The sequence below is a fragment of the Rousettus aegyptiacus genome, unplaced genomic scaffold, assembly GCF_014176215.1.
Source record: "Rousettus aegyptiacus isolate mRouAeg1 unplaced genomic scaffold, mRouAeg1.p scaffold_m13_p_5, whole genome shotgun sequence".
Taxonomy (NCBI): Eukaryota; Metazoa; Chordata; class Mammalia; order Chiroptera; family Pteropodidae; genus Rousettus; species Rousettus aegyptiacus.
Genome location: NW_023416308.1, coordinates 66,843,862 through 66,861,599, shown reverse-complemented (window position 1 = coordinate 66,861,599; position 17,738 = coordinate 66,843,862). Strand labels below are relative to the sequence as shown.

General features: G+C 31.8%; 1 protein-coding gene across 32 annotated transcripts in view; it reads right to left on the bottom strand.

Moving 5' to 3' along the window:
- The window catches only part of PICALM (phosphatidylinositol binding clathrin assembly protein), a 91,303-nt gene that overhangs the window by 28,418 nt on the left and 45,147 nt on the right, over positions 1-17,738 (bottom strand). For 11 of the 32 annotated variants that reach the window (XM_016160315.2, XM_016160316.2, XM_036221193.1 and 8 more), the window contains exons 8-12: positions 16,489-16,530; positions 13,673-13,758; positions 12,178-12,301; positions 11,773-11,909; positions 9,376-9,479 (exon numbers count right to left, since the gene is read on the bottom strand). In XM_016160315.2, coding sequence (XP_016015801.1) covers positions 9,376-9,479; positions 11,773-11,909; positions 12,178-12,301; positions 13,673-13,758; positions 16,489-16,530 — 493 coding nt within the window. Of the gene's footprint in view, positions 1-569; positions 651-4,003; positions 4,154-9,375; positions 9,480-11,772; positions 11,910-12,177; positions 12,302-13,672; positions 13,759-16,488; positions 16,531-17,738 lie in introns of all 32 variants that reach the window. The other 21 variants (XM_016160301.2, XM_016160300.2, XM_036221191.1 and 18 more) reach the window with 4 other exon arrangements.

The window sequence follows — 17,738 nt, the reverse complement described above, 5'->3', positions numbered from 1 at the left end:
TGTCAGCTTAACTACAGTAATCAACTTTTATGCACACACGAAAAAAAAAATCAGCTGGATTTTGAAGTTTAATTGCTAGTGCACTGGCCTAGAACATGTTTGGAAAGACACAGATGAATATCAAATAGGCCATGCCTCCCTGGAAACTGCTTCCCATTTCTATGGCCTTTGCATAGTGCTGGAAAAGCATGTTTTGTTTTGTTTTGTTTTCCCCCCAGTGGAATCTCCCGAACACCTGTACAATGCTGCTTAAGTTAAAACTATCTACTGTTGTATCAATAACACCTATACCAAGAGCTTTAAATTCCATAAACTTGTAATAGTAAAATGTTATAAACTTTTCTGAGAATTTGAAAGTTATGAGTATATATTAAAGTAACTGGAAGATGGCAGGCATCCATTTATAAAACAATGTGTTTAATCAAAGAAAATAAAATTAGGCAAAAAAATGATGCTTTTTAAAAAAGCAAATATGTATTTTTTCTTATGAATATTTTTAAACAATTAAAAATAAAATAAAAAGAAATCCTTCTGGCATAAATTGATAAATTTTAGATACCATTACCTACCTCCAAATAAACCAGCTACAGTAGAAGGGTCATGGCACATAAAGGTAGTATTACGATAAGCTTGAGTACCACAAAAAGAATCTGACAACGTATACAAGGAGGAAAAGAAAGCACAGAAAAAAAAAGAGAGAAAAATGAGGAGGAACAGTTAAAAGTGGAATGGAGTAATTAAAAACAAACAAACAAAAAACCAAAAGAGTCCAAGCACTTGGTGTTCTTCAAATTACAAATTACTAAAAAAAGACACTGAAGGTTTCGTTATAAATACTATATTTAAAATATATTCACAACAAATTTATAAAAACCACCAACACTGCATCTCTTTAGATGAAAAATATGTATATATGATAAAGTTGGCTTTTTAGTTAATACTACCCTATCTTCTAATGTTTTCTTTTACATATGAGGAAGCAGCCTACACAAGGTCACAGACATGGCATAGCTGAGACCACAACCCATTCCCCATGACTTAAAATTCAGTGTTCTTTTACCTTTAATGAGAACCAGCTACCCAGTACACTGAACATCACGTAATCATATCAATGTCCTCCTACAGAAGGCCTGGAGGATATCTACATGGCTATTCTCTAATTTTTCTGGGTCATTCATGATCCTACAGAGCAGGGGTTGGCATACTACAGGCTGCAGCCTACTGTTACATGGTTTTTACATTTTTAAATGGTTGTTATTAAAAAAATGCAAGGACAGGAAAGGAAACAAAACAAAAGGAAAGAATATACAATAAATATTTTGTGTGTCCTGTATTGACTGAAATAGTTATTATTTGGCTCTTTACGCGAAAAGTTTGCTGACCACTGTTCTAGAGTAACACTAGCCAAGAGAACTGTCTAATAACATAAATGTTTGGTAAGTTTGCACTGTACAATATGGTAGCCATTACTTACATGTGCCACTGGGCAATGAAAAGGTGGCTAGTATAAAAGAGGAAGTAAAATTTTATTTAACATTTAATTTTAATTAATTAAAGTTTAAAAGACAATATGTGGTCAGTGGCTAATTAAACAGTGCAGCTGTGGGAATGGCACACCTTGTGTAGTCCTTTCACGCTCTTACCCTGAGCAAGAAACTGTTAGAATTTTTATTATACAACCTTACTTCTCAGAAACACTTAACTTGGCTTGAAAGGCTTCTTACTAAAAAGCCTCTTCTAGGACAGGCATTGGCAAACTACAGCTGCATGTCTTTGTAAATAAAGTTTTGGAACAGAGTCAAACTCATATGTTTATATATTTTCTATGACTACTTTTATGCTACATTGTCAAAGCTGAGTGGCTGCAACAGAGATTGTTTGGCTCACAAGCCAAAAATATTTACAATCTGACCTTTTAAGTTTGCTGACCCTTATTCTAGACTAATGCTGCCTAATGGCTGACATCAGTGATTTTCAATTTCCCCTTCTGCATGTATTTTCATTAAAAAACAATGAGTATTCAATAATGTTTTTTTCTTCTAATGATAACTAGTATGCTTTATACTTTCATTTGTACTATTTATTCTTAGAAAAAGAATATAAAAATTTAAATGAACGTTTGTATTTCCATAAGGGCAAGAGCACTGCAGCGCAAAGCTGCAGGTCTCCTGCTTCAGGCTCTGCTCCCAATAGCTGGGTCATCTTGGTGTATTTAACTTCTCTGAGACTCAGGTGATCCATCCATAAAATGGTAATAATATTCTCTTACCATTAGGAGAGTTGAGAGCTAAACCAACCATTCTCTAGAGGTCTTTGCAAACTCTATACCATCAATTCTATGATTTTGATTTTCAAATGCACTTACTCATCTTGGGGTATAATGGTCATCAACTTTACTAATCTGCTTTGCTTTCTGGTCTTCCTCTTGCCCCAACCCATAAGCCTTAACTTAAAAAACATTAGGAAAGTGAAATTTCTAGTATATCCCTCTTGTTACAGACTTTACTTGAAACCCAAAATAATAATTAAGTAACTCTTTCACAATGGCTTTCATATTTTTTTTATTCTGCCTCTCTTTGAATGTGAAATAGCTATGACCTTTAGCTTAAGGTTACTGCCCTCCATTCTGTCCCTCTTCTGTGATAGAGATGTGACAGCCTGAAGCTCATGCCACTTCTTTGACTTAAAAAATGGAAATAACATACAACGCCAAAGTAGTGACATATCTGTTTCATATTTCCAAAGTAAGAAAAATGATTTAAAAAGACACAAGCAGCCATATTTACTAAACATATACTAGTTCATAATAGGTAAATATAAAGAAAATATAAACTTGTAAAATATAAAAAATAAAAACTTAACTCTAGTAACCCCTCATTACCATACGTTGTACTCCATTTGACAAATTTTCCAAAGAGTAACAAAATGTCAAATTTAGTTTCAACCACTTTTTATATAATATCTTAATATAGTACAATGTCATGAAGGAATTAATGCAATCAATAACAACACTTTGGAGCTATTATAATGGTTATATGAAACTACAGCATCTGCCTTGGAATGTTCTCAAATCTACAACTACTGCTTTCTAGTCACCTCCCTTCCTCCCTCTCTCTGATAAATCTAACAATATTCCAGAATGTGGCCAAAGGAACTATATTTAGGGTACATAGATGACTTTCTGTATGCCACTTCAATCAAAGATTTAAATTTGCATCATCCTGAGCCATTTCTTTAAATCAAATTCAAGCAGTTTCACCATCTTTTAAGGGAGGCTGAGCATCTTCATAGCAGGATTCAAAAATATTTTGGTTCAGTGTGTGTGTGTGTGTGTGTGTGTGTGTGTATTTACTCTTCCTTGTATAACTATGATGTGAAATTTTGCCTCTTTATGTATTTTTATACTGCAATTAAAGGCTATTCACAGTCAAGTTGCTTTTCATTCTCTATTTTTATCTCTAGGCTAACAATGAAGTGAGACCCCCTTAAGACGGGAACAGAAGGTATGTACCATTTTTAGAAAATCTAAAATTGTACTATTCACAGTTCAAAAAGGAAAAAAAAAAAACCATTAAGATAGCATAGCTACTAACATAACCATCCTCTCTTCCAAGTACTGAGGGAAAAATACAAGCACACGTAAACATGTATACAGGTTTAACCAACTCACCTAATAACCAACTCTCTGAACTAATAATAAACTGGATACAGCATGTGACGCTATACAGTTTGAGTACTGCAACATAATACGATACACAACGAAATGCTAAAAAAGTCCAACTTGAAAGGAAATTTTTTCCCTCAAAACTTGCATTAAATAAAATTAGGGATATTAGTGTCAATTTAAAAATCTCACTACATTATTGCTATTTAGTTTATTTTCAAATGTAATATTAGAATCCAAAGTAATTATTGCAGTGCTTTAAAAATTAACTAATGGATATGTAAAAAACACTTAAGCGGTATAAACATAATTGGAAAGAAAGATTAAATGGTACTTTACCAACAAACATTTCATGAGTAGGTGTCCTAGTAGTAAAAGTAGATACATCTGAAGAAATAGGAAGGTGAACATCACCACTACTTTTTGTGAGGAAAGGATTTAAGCTTGAAATGGCATCATCAACAGCATCTACAGTAGCAGAGAAAGGATCTGTGTAGTCCAAGTTCATTACAGCAAAATGAAGAAAGGAAGTAAATTAATTAGTATTGTGATTAGTTGAAAGATGCAAAGTGAAAAGTAGTAGTTATATTACTGTTTATTAATCTTAAATGCCAAATACCTAATCACCAAGATGGAAGAACTACATTCAATGTACTTTAAATTAATTCTCAAAACAAACAAACAAACAAAAAAAACCAAAAACATTTATGTCTATTAACAGTAGCATACTAAGGGTAGATCTATTCTTCAACTTTAGGAAGCCAACAATAGGAAGGTGAAAAAGAGAATAACAACCAAAATGCTTCTGTAAAAAAGCCACCAACCTTGAACTGCATTCTCTGCCCTAACTGAGAATGTATTGGCTTTTCATGGCATAGTTATGTTTACTTAAATAATTGATATAAGCAATTGACATGTATGTGGTGTAAGTAAAATTTCAGAAAATACAACGGAATTGAGGGGAAAAGGCTGTTTCTAATATATAGTATAGATAACTCTTGTATAGGTTTCAAAGGTAGGAAATAAAAAAATGAAGGTGAAGAAAGGTATAATGATGGGGAAAGAGATTTTAGAAAATTTAAGAGGCAAAAAACTGGCCATTTGGTAGACTGTGAACAGCTTTGAAGGCCAAGCTAAGAGTTTTAAAGCCAAATCATTTAGGCTTTAACTGATTCACTGAAGAAATAACAGTACTGTTTCCTACTAGAATGTTACTATATAATTACACACACACACACACACACACACGTGTGCATATATGTGAGTGTGTATATATATATATACTATTATCAAATTCTACACCTAAAGTGGTTTTAGAAACATTAATTTACTGTATCTATACCTCAATTCAAGATAATTGTCATTCTAATGATTGAAATCCATTCAGCCAAACTTAATAGAGTAGCAAAAATATAGTATCGTACTTTTTTTTCTTGTAACACAATAAAAAATGAGAAGACATTCCTGTAGTTTCAACCAACAATCTGTTATTGTCTATTCTAGTTTAGTTTGTGACCCTCACTGAAAAATACTGTGTTATCTTTACATTATTAAGCACTGCGTTTTACTCTAAGACTATATGATGAAACAGTAAGAAGGCAGCAAAGGCCTAAAGACCAGCTCATTCACTACAATATAGGCATACTTTCCTTTATGTCAATAAATTCAAGGCAAGTGTCCCACAAACCCTACAAATGTTTTAAAAAATATACATACATATATATTAAATATTGAGGTATTGGCTTAAATATAATATTTTTTTAATTTTTAATTTTTGTATCATTTAAGGTCTTTTCTAGGAATTAAGCATTACTATGCAACATCAATCCACACCCAAAAATAAAGTCCTACAAGCTCATCAAAATTCACTGGTATACTAGTTCAACTCCTATAGATCATGTTTTAACATATTTCCCACCCCTCCACTCCTCAATAAATGAAACAGTGGGGGAAAAGAATCAGAAATAAAAAGTAGAAAATAGATATGCTGAATTTTTTTACATTAAAATAAAAATGTGATGGTGGCAAATCTAACTCCTTCTTATATAAGAAAGAAGGTGTATTATGTTTAGAGTTGGTCAGTCTGTTTGAAAGTACTATTTTTAAATGTTCAATAGTGGTATGTGCTTTTAAAGTACATTATACTTTGATAGACAAGCAAGCAATACAGAATATCTCTCTAGTTTTCCATGCAAAAGAAGTCATGAGAGAAGACATGCGAAAAAAGAAAACATTTCTATAACAAATCCATTGGTTTATGAGAACAAACACATCATTAGTTATCTGCTGTTCTACTAATTGATACTATCTTACCTAAGCACATTAATATCAATCATTTCCTATTATATAAAACATTCTAGAGAAGAATATGCAGAAACATGTGCATCTGAATTTAGGTCAATTAAAAAAAAAAACAGGTCTTAATTTACTTGACAAAACACTACAAGCAATCTAGATGGTATTAATGTCCTAATGGACACTATGTTATAAACAATAAAATCATTAAAACAAAAAAAATGCTCCCACTATTCCAATTTAAACTTTTACATTAGACTGGCAACTCTCCGCTAAATTCCTTAAACTTTTAAAAAATGGTTTTCCATTATTTTTATCGTTATTCGTTTCTAAGTTTAATTTTGTTACACTAGAGTCACAGAAAAATAATTAAAAAAAAAAAGATTAAAATAGAACCAGTCTAGTCATATCATAGTCTTGAGAGCCTAAATACTTTCTACATACAAAAAAACTGGATTTTTTCTTTCCCATAAAATGTTGTTTCATGCTAGCTGAGAATAAAACAAATTAAGCTTCAAAATAGATCATTCTTTTTTGTCTGAATTACATTTTGAAATCTTGTTTAAAACATGTAACGGTGAACTGAGTTGACAATATAGTATATTTTTAGATTTGCTATAACTCAAAGTTTTCAAAGTGATGAAAACTTTAATTTTCTCAGATATTAGTATTCAACACCAACTGTTTGTTTAGACTCCAGACCATTTCTCGAAACATCAAAGGCTTATTAATAACACAATGAGAGGAACAGGAAAGCTTGCATTCTCTCTCTTTCGAGTTCATTTTTAGATGGAATCGTAAATCCTTTTCATTTAAACATGTAAGTCTTACTTCCTTTTAGCTCTGTATCACTGCCTATCTGTGATTAGGAATATACATTGTCTCTGTGATGCTTAAGATAATTAAATATCAAATCTGTTATTAACACCCATTCTTAGCAGATGAAAGAAGGGAAACGCAGAATAAGATTTTAGAATCACTAAGTCATATTTTTGTTTTGCCATGTTATCAAAGCAGCATGACGTAAAATGTTACATATTTCAAATGTTCAGGTAAATGGTTAATTTCAAAAAAAAAAAAAAAAAACCTGCTTAAAATGTTTTCGCTATAAGCAAAGTTTTTTATATATAAGATTTATTTACTTACTTACCTCAGTATAACTTTAATTTTAAAACTAATGTAAAAAATCTTAACCTGAGTATCATGGAAATGAATAATACACTGACTAAATTAGGAAGTAATTGAAGTTCTTAGCTTAAAATACTCTTCGGCTATCTGATATGCAAAAGTCAAAGCTCTGAAATTCACCAACTCAGAAGCCAAATATCTTTATATGAAAGTCAAAACAAGATTTAATTATTCTTAACTTGAGGAGTTCATAGTAAAGATCACCATTCTGTCCTCATATGTAATGATAGGCTTTTGGAAAAACAAGTCAATTGCTACTGCTTATGTTCTCACTGTACTTGATTTATATTTTCAATACTTTTAACAGTCTCACTTGTACAGAACAAGCCTAATGTTAAAATGTGGGGAAATTTTTGATAGAAATAGTACATAAAGCAAAATAACCAAAAAATAGAAAAATAAAACATAAGTAAATGTATTGTATTTTATTCACACACAGACTGCTATAGACTATTTCTTATAACAGGACATACAACAAGTCTTACAGGCTGAAATTACTTAAAATTGTCTGCCTTCATACATGAGCTCAATAATTTCAAGCAGAAACTTTAATTTGTCATTGTTAGAATTAATTGTACATGGAGTTTAGAAAAAACAATTTCAGGTTCACTTTTTTTTTTAAATGTTGTATTAGTTCTCATTAAGGCTTCTGTAAAAAATTGCATCTATCTGGAAAGACAACTTTTCAGCCTTAATTTAGAAAAATTACTTTCAAACAAAAAAGAAAGAAAGCTGTAACGCTTAAATGGTCATGTTAATTCTACTAACCTTTTCTAAAGCAATTTATAATAAGCGTGTAAGTTTTGGCAAGTTAAAAATCCTAAAACTAGGACTTACCATTAGGATATTAAGAAATGTCTCTCTATCTTAATTAGTTGTCTACAAGTAATCCAGATAAATAATTTAAAAAATTTACGGACTTTAAACCAGCTTATCATTTTTAGGAATTACTCTCAAATCTTAAATTTAGCTAAATTAAACTTGCCTTCAAAGTAAATTAGTTAATTAAGTTATGGCTCACAAAATTCATCTAAAAATCTAGTGTTTTAGCTTCACTAATCCTATTATCTTCCCTACCATGAACCAGAAATAACCAGTATAGAAAAAGAGAAAAGCAAAGGAAACATCCACTCATTCAACAAGTATTTTACAAAGTACGTATTATTTATCAGTCACTGGGCATACAGCACTAAACACATCCTTCCTTCGCAGAGATTACATTCTATTATACAAAATAGAGCCTTAAGAAATAACTATAAAAAATAACTAAAGTTCTTAAAACTCAAATCATTAAAGACAAAAAAAGTCTAATTCATATACCATAAAAACTCACTAAAATAATTAATTAATCTTTGCTCTGAGAGGTAAACCAATTGAATCAGGTTTTATGTGTTTTAAATTTTAAGGTTGCTTGCCAGATAGTTCTCTAGACAGTGTCCTTTCTCAGAATATCTTCTTTCCATCCTAAATAATTTTTAAGTGTTTGTAAAATAATACTTACATATATACAAACAAACACAAGCACCAAAAACAACCAGAGGAAATAATTTGAAAACATACTAAATGACTAAGCAAAACTGCTTAAAAATTGACAATGACTTTGGCTTCAAAGATGCCACAGTCAGAGTCATGATATGGGCACTTCAAGATTAAAGAACTACTCAAGGACACCAAACACTCCTGTTGGTAATACGGGAAAATTTTTTGAATATCAAACTCTTATAGGTCGGAATTAAAGCAACGTTTTAAATATAAATAGCATAAGTTTGTCATGACATTCCTGGTCAGAACATAGTTCATTGCCTAGTAATACTGTCTGAGTTTTACTGAAACTTTATCACATACTTACTACACAGTATGAGTTTTTTCCCTTACAAGTAATTATTTTTCTATCCCGAAAGGAAAATACCCATTATGCATTTTCTGATGACTGGACAGAAATAATTCAACATTAAATGAATGCATTCATACTCAAACATACATTTGGTCCTCTTCTTCATATTCATTAAATCTCATTTCATAATTCGACTGAATATGAATTCCAAAATTTTATTTATAAAATAAATGAAAATGTTTTCAAAGAGCAAAATGACTTCATTGCTATTCTAATATTTTTCAAGTTCTCATGTACCAAGTATAACCAAAAACTGTAGAAATAAGTAAAATACCACAGAATCGGGAGGGGAGATGCCTATACAACATATAAAGCAGAATTCATTAATGCTTACCTCCCCATGTATTTGCTACCTGAGAAGCAGTTGACATTGGAAGTACAGATGGGTGAAAAGTTGGCTGTTGTAAATCAAGCAGATCATTTGGTAGCTTTGATGTGCTAGGAAGATGTTTTGAAAAGATTATTTATTTATTTATTTATTAGGTACATTTTGCTACATTAGCCACTCCCCTTTCTCACCCCAGTAAATAAAAACATTAAAAAGAGAAAGCTCCAATAATATAAATCTCAAAAGAAGAACAGTTTCAGCAATGTAACAGTTACATATTCCTCATATAACAGCATATTCAAAGGAGGCCTGGAAAACTATTCAAGTCCGTATCTTAAGTTTACATAGGATTCAAAAATAATACTCCTTCTGGAAAAGATCAAGAACTTCCCCAGTAAAATACTTACCTCTTTACTGAAAAGAACCTAAAAAACATGATTCTGAAATATGAAACATTATGGCAATTTTAATTTTTTTAAGGAAATTTGTCTTCTTAGTTTTAAAGAACTACAATTGCAAAAATAACAATAATAATAATAATAATAATAAAATAAAGAACTACATTTGCAATACCAATACCCCTAAAAGTAAAATACCCGTTAACCTCACCACTACTGCTTTACAGTCCAAACATAATAATACAGGGGAAAAAATTGTACAATGCGTATGGTATAAATTTATCACAGAGCCACCCCATTACACAACTCCAGGAGGACACTACTTAAATGATTTCTTTCTTACCAGTAAGACTTTTACATGATTAAGGAATAACACCTCAAAAAAAAAAAACCCAGAGTTTCCATGAATTGAAGCATTATGTGTACCACAGCACATATCACTTTTAACTTACATTTAATCAAAAACAAAGTTTTGAAGACATGTCTCTTAGATATAAAAGTTTTATAGGTAGGTAAATAAAATACAAATGCTTTTAGTGCTTTGGAGGAAAATACAGAATATGCAATACACATTTATAATAGGCTGCAAGATCTGTCCACAATTACTATTAAAAAGGTGAAAACTTTTGAGTGTATTAAGTGAAATAAAAATCTAATCAATTCAAATTAGTTCTTTATCTAATATTTGTTTCATCTCAAACATTCAACATTCTTCTTAATTTATGTTCCTAAAATGAACTTCTTTTCAAGATCCCCAAGTGGAAAACTTGACATTTAATAGGTTAAATACTATTTCATTGGGATTAAGGAAAATGGCATACAAAAACAAAACAAACAAAAAATAAAGCTAAAAGAAACATACATAACTAAATTCAATAAACATCTATTAAGACTTTAGGGAGCACGTAATAGTTCAGTAAAAGTAATAGTGAACTGTGATGTGATAAGAGTCAGTTGGTGGAAGGGAAGACCTTTTAAGGATAAGTTAACAAACAGCAATAACAAAGTCTAAAAAAAGCAAACAAAAATCTCCATCACTATAGCATATTTATCATGTGCTAATAAGCACTATGTGAAATCCTATACTAGTCATCTGGGAGTCTGTTGGAAATGAAAATTCTTGGTCCTCACCCCACACTTACTGAATCAGAAACTAGAGGTGGGGCTCAGAAATCCATGGTTTAATTAACCCTCCAGGTGATTCTGATGCTTGCTAAAGACTAAACCTCTGACCTATACCATATATTACTTTATTTGGAAACTGAGTGTCAGTAAAAAATAAAATAAAATAAAATAGAAAAGATTAAGACATAACAGAGCCAGGATCCAAACCAGAATCTGACTTCCAAAATTCTACTTTAAACTGTGAGGCAAAATATAGGACAGATTTGAAAAAGCCAATTATCCAAATTTACCTTGAAATGTTACAATTCCAATGTTCAGTAACTTAAGTTAAGCAACAAGATTATTGAAGTTGGTCTGGTAGGCTTCAATACCACAGAAATCTGGCAAGCAACTAAACTCTTACTGTGTTCTACTGTGTTCCAGATTATTGAGTTTAGCACTAGGGAATAGTCATGAAGGATATTCTGAAATACATATCATGACCATTATATCTATATATCCACACACATACATATGTATATATATACACGTGTGTGTGTGTGTGTATGAATATATCTCCAAGAGTTGTAAGGGGTCCTAAAAGATAAGACACTTCATAAATGTGTTTAATTATAACTAATTTTTATGTAATGAAATGTTTGCCCAGATAACCCACTTCGATTAGTATAAATTTGTAATTTAGCCATCTCACATTTCTTCAATATGCAAGACACAAACTCTTATCATTTAATATTTAGTTATACCTCTACCACCATTTATCACCAGCTCTTTTGTTTGAATTTATGATTACAAATGATAGATCAAACTAAACTTAAAAAGTGCTGCAAAATTTCTATTAGAAATCTTTAATTACAAGAGAATCTTTAAGTTCTCCACGTACCTGTTAGAAGAACTAGGAGTAGAAAACATATCAATGGCTGATGCAGTCATTATACCCACTGCTGAGGCAGACACAGGAGAGGCTGCAGTTGTTAAAGAGGTATGAGGTTTCTTCGCAAGTTCTTTTAGGCGCTGTTCCTGTTGAGAAAGGTAACTACCATAAGGAATCCATAAACCAAATTTGTTTGTATGGCCTCTAATAAAATGCATTTTCTAATTTTGTTTTAATAGCACAAAAGTGTTCTCTATCAGTCATTCAACATTGGGGTGAAAAATTAGACTACATGCTGAGTTTCACACTTTTTGGATAACTATACAGTAAATACTGTTAGTCTCTATAGAGGTTCTAATTACTTTATGAAAACCTGTACTTGTTTTACCAAATAAAGAGAATGCACACACCTACCTTTAAAGCTTTTAAACGTGCCTGTTCTTCCTCTAATGCTGCCTGCTTTTCCCTTTCATCCACTTTGGTAAGAGACAGGCCAGTACTTGCCAGGGAAGAGACTGCATTGGAAAGTGTAGTCGCCCTAGAATAATAATTGCACAAAGGTAATTTGGCTTTTTGCCAAACATTTCACCTTAGACCCTGGTTATGAAATGGTCTGGAAACATTGGTATAAACAAGCACTATAATTAAGAACTTAACTTATGAAGTCAAAATCAGTACTTCATCTGAAATACTCTACCCAGTGACTTAGGGCAGTAGTCCTCAACCTTTCTGGCACCAGGGACTGGTGCTCCTATGAGAATCTAATGCCTGATGATCTAAGGTGGAGCTGAGCAGGTGATATAGCGTTGGGGTACGGCTGCAAAAACAGATGAAACTTCGCTTGCCCTTAGCTCACCTCCTGTGCAGCCTGATTCTTAACAGGCCACTTGGTCAGTCTGGTGCCCGGCCAATCAGCAGTCTGGGGACTGGGAGTTGGGGACCCCTGACTTAGAAGATTATTAGCAATTAGATGATTTACAAACACAATCACTGCTTTTTAAATAAATGTTAAGATTTTGGAAAGGGTTCACAATAAAGGTGAGAGACAATGCTCCAGGAGAGGGTACCTATGCAATTAGGAAAGAGCTCACATACTCCCAAGAAAATCCTGATGGGTAGAAAATACTGAGATTCTCAAAGAAAATAACTCTGCTAATTTTTAGCCTGGGTTTTGACAGAACTACATGAACACCAAAACATAAGTACAAGTAATAAATAATGTGTCTAAAAAGGAAGGTTCTCATTATACTTCAAATTTTTTCTACATACTGTTAAAAGAAAATCTTAAGAAAACATGACAATTATTTAAGTCACTACCCAACACAAAAATCATGTTATAAGAGTGACATGAGATGGTCTGTGTTACTTTTAATTTGCTAGGTTAATTGGTCTTACTCTTGGAAATCAGGTCAAAGCCTAATGGACTGATTAAAACATAATATGTAAATAATCAACTCTGTGAAACTGCATTAGAGAAGAATAATGAAATTTGATGTCGGACATCCTAGGTTGGATGCCCAGTTACTAAAGCATACTTTACAGGGCTATTGTGAGAGTTAATCAAATTTGTCAAAAGGCATCTTATAATTATTAAAAACTATAGGAATCAATACACTGTCATTTGTAAGAGAAATATTCACACTATGAACACAATTCTAAACCAAGTAGTCCTTGTCATCACCTTACAGATGCTAACATTTATTAAAAATTAGTAACTATTCCAAGAATTTACATGTATTAACCCACTCAATCCTTGACAGCAACTCAATGAGGTTGACATTATCATTAAATACGTTTTATAAATGGTTAAATCAAGATAAAGAGAAGTGACTGGGAACTTGAGCTGGATTCAGAAACATCTCTCTCAGAAACGATACTCCTATTGTTTGCCCTGAAAAGACTGATGTACCTGCTTGCAGCTGTAGAATCTTTGATTTTCTTTCCTTCCAAGGAAGCTAAATGTTGTTCCAAAGCATCAAGTAGACTGCTGGGGGCCTGAAATTGTATAAATATTAAGACTTTTATGATAATGAAGCCATTGGGCAAAATACATCAAGTATCATCTGACATAGGAGAGCAACAAAAATAAATAGGTATATTCCTCATGAACTAATTATCAGCGGAGTTTTAGCTACCCAAGAATGACACTATTATTTTTATTAAATAAGTATGAACTAATAAGGGCTATAACATAATCAAAACGTGAAAACTAAGACTATGTCAACGTGATCCATTAAAAGAATCTTGCAAGTAGTTAATTTTTAAAAATTTTTAACTTATTTGAATTTTAAATAGAAACATATTCCTAAAAGCAAGACATACTGTTGAGCATATTCCTGGTACTTATTACCTCCTGAGTAATTGAAAATGTCCAAACATTATTAATTATTGATAAATGAAACTGAAGACTAACATCAAGAAAATGAAAATTAAATACAATGACATAACAACTTCTTACCAACTAGAATGGCTAGAGTTAAACAGACTAGAAATATCAAGTGTTAGTGAAGCTATGGAGCCACTGTAAGTCTCATACAATGCTGGTGGGAGTATATTGACCTTGAAAAAGGGTCTGGATGTTTTTTATAAAGTTAAATATACACCTACCTCAATTACCCAATTCCATTTCTAATTATTTACCCAAGAGACATAAAAGTGTGTCTCCACAAGAAAAGATTTGTTCAATAATGTTTTAAGTAGCTTTATTTGTAATAGTAAAAAACTGCAAATAATCCAAAAGTCTATCATCTGGAAAAATGGATAAACAAAAACTGTGGTAAATTTACACAATAAAATACTATGCAGCAATAAAGAAGAATGAATTAATGGTACATCCAACAACATGGACAGATCTCAAAATACTATGATGAGCAAAAGATGTCAAATACAAGAATACTTGAATGACTCCATTTATATCAATTTTAAAATATGATAAAATCATTCTATTAGAAATCAAAATAGTGATTTGTAGGGAACTAGAAGTAACTGGAAGGAGACATAAGAATTGGGGAGATAGAATGATTTATATCTTGAATGGTATGCTGACTACATAAATGTTTATAGTTGTCAAACCTCACTGAAATAAGATATTTATCTCAGTTTTTTTTTTAAAAAGAAAGACTAGCTTTTAAACTCTCAGGTTATATGTCAAATTTCAACTTAATATGAAGAGTTAATTATTTTTAAAGGGACACCTTTTCAGAGATCTGAGGAGGAATTATTCATTACCTTTAAACGAAACAAATCCATCAGTGGCATTTAATTATCCCAAATATTCTTTAGGATTTGGGATAGAAAGTTTCTGAGTTACAGGGATCTAAGAACAGTTGGAAGAGGCAATACTAGTTAATTTCTTTAACAATTATGACTTGAACAATTTCTTTCATCCAACAAAATGTTTGCTGAGTCCACAGGCAAAGCACTATCTCAAGAGCTATTGTCAGAGATGATGAGAATTTTGATGTTAACAGTTAACATTTTAAAAGTTCTTGTAAAAAAAATCTCAAATTTCAACTCTTGAGTATAACCACCATTTTCCCTGAAATATAAATGGCTGGCCAACACTACCCAACTGCAATACCATGAGTAAAGTACAGCCACATGACACTGTAGCCTGAAGCTGATGTTTTTGAAATAAAAGACAGATGAAGGTGACATGACAAATGGGGGGATCTGACACTGCCAAATCAGTGTATACTACATATTGTTACAGCAGTGAATTTTCTCACATTTAGCCCAGAAAAATGTACTGGGTCTTAATGAGGTCAATTTACCTCAAATGCAGAATGTTTCACTTACATATAACCCACAACAAGATCTATGGCACACTCTTGGTATGGAGATAAAAGGGATGAATCAGAACAATTGAGTATAGAGAAACACAAAAAAACCCATTATTTAAAAGATGTCCCTGAACAATTTAAAATAAGGTAAGAGATGTCAACTATTAAGGTGAGAAGCAATGTGTTATAAGGATAGTTTATGCCAGGTACTTTCATTCTTAATACTCAGTAAACAAAAAAACAGAAAAAGTCAGAAAAATACATGCAGGTTTAAAGTTTCTTTCCAAGATATTTTTTTGAAGATGAGGATGATAAAAACAATATAATAGCCAATATTAAGTGCTTAATACTGTGTCTTTTAGGTACCAACTCAGTTAATTGCTGCAGCTACATTATGAGATAAATACTGTAATTTATCCATTTTACAGATGATAAAACTGAATCATAGAAAGTATCTTCCCCAAATCACAGGGTTCGCTAGTGTAGTGGTACAGCCAGGACTCAAAGAGATGAACAAAGCCTGCTTGTTTATTCTAATATCATATTTTGAGATTTATCCATATTTAATACTCCTACCTGAGCCAATCAAAACAGAAGGTTTAAAAAGGGAAAAATAAGTCCTGTGTAAAATAATTCTCTACTAATAATATAGTACAAATGTTCAGTTCAGTTCTTTTTTTAAATGATGATGATGGAAAAAAGTAAAAAGAATAAACTAAAGTTACAGTATAGCAGTGGCTAGCTCTACCATTACAAGAGGTGAGTAAATCATTCTATATGATCATGTTAGAACAATCATCAGTAATACATCAAAATGTTAAAAATCTGTCAAGAAAAATTACACTGATCTTGACAGCTGGGGCTACATATTATTATTCATCTTGTGCCCTTCACACCTAGCAATACGTAGCAGACAATGTTGACACTATAACAATACACTTACCTGTGAAAGGTCTGGTATATCACCTCTGTCAATTCCAACTTGCTGTAAGAAGAAGCAGCATTGTATTTAATAGATAAAATTATAATAAAGATGTTTTATAAATAAAAGTTAGAAAAATGACATTTTTACTAGTACTGTGAATAACAGTTTAGATCAACTTCTTTAAAAATCAAAAGAATAATCTCCAAAGATGTCATTCAATGTTTTCCAAGAGCTTAGATGTTATTCGATAGCTCTAAAAGTTTTAACAGGCAGGAAACTAGAGTTGAAAATTTAACAAGACTATCAAGTTACCATCTCCATATCTTCTAAGCACCTATGCCATGTCACAATCTAAAAAAATCCATCACTTCTAGTTGTCATATGAAAAAAACACTATGGCAAGGATGAGAAAGACTGCCCACTAATGAACAAGTTCCCTGGGACATAAAAAGAAGTTAAAGAACAAACCCAATAACAATCACTTTGCCTTTCTCCATAAAGTATGCTTTCCCAGGCAATCGCCATAGATAACAATTTTTAAAAACTATGTTCACTCAGGTAGGCCAGGTTTAATACAAATGCAAAGGGACATCTAACCAGATCATAAACTGTCTCCACAAAGCAATCTCAAATACACTTTCACGATCATCAGGCACAAGACAATTTCCAGCATAAAAGATAAAACCATTCCTACTTACTATTCTAGTACCAGCGTTAAAAAACTGTTTTCCCTCCCTGTGGCTATGTTTCATTTTCTAATCATTCCATCTTCCGTTTCTCAATCTTTCAACAGCCAGTCCCAAAACGATATCAGTAGAAAATTTGATAAAGTAATTCAAACTGAGATCTTACTAATTATGTGTTCTCTTCAAACACATTTGAAAAGATTATTCATGCCTTTACTCCAATAACTAAGACCTATCTCATAATGAAACTGCAATCCCTAAGACAGATTCGTGAAAGGATATTTTAGGGCAGGGAGTCTTCTTATTTCTCAGATCATATGCAACAGATGGTCTATTCTGAGTTAAGACCAGCAGGTCTGGAGGTAATCGAGGGCTTAAAATTTAAGTCACAAACTGTAACTATCATATACAAAGAACATAAGAGGCCAAAGAGAAAAGTCAACAAATTAAAACTTATTTAAAGAATTTACTGAAATCATAGCATAAACCTTATTTTCTTCTGGTTTTAATTGTGACTGACTTAAAGAAATGAAAAGAAAAAACAAACATTGATTTGCCTCGAGAGATACTTTAAATTCAATT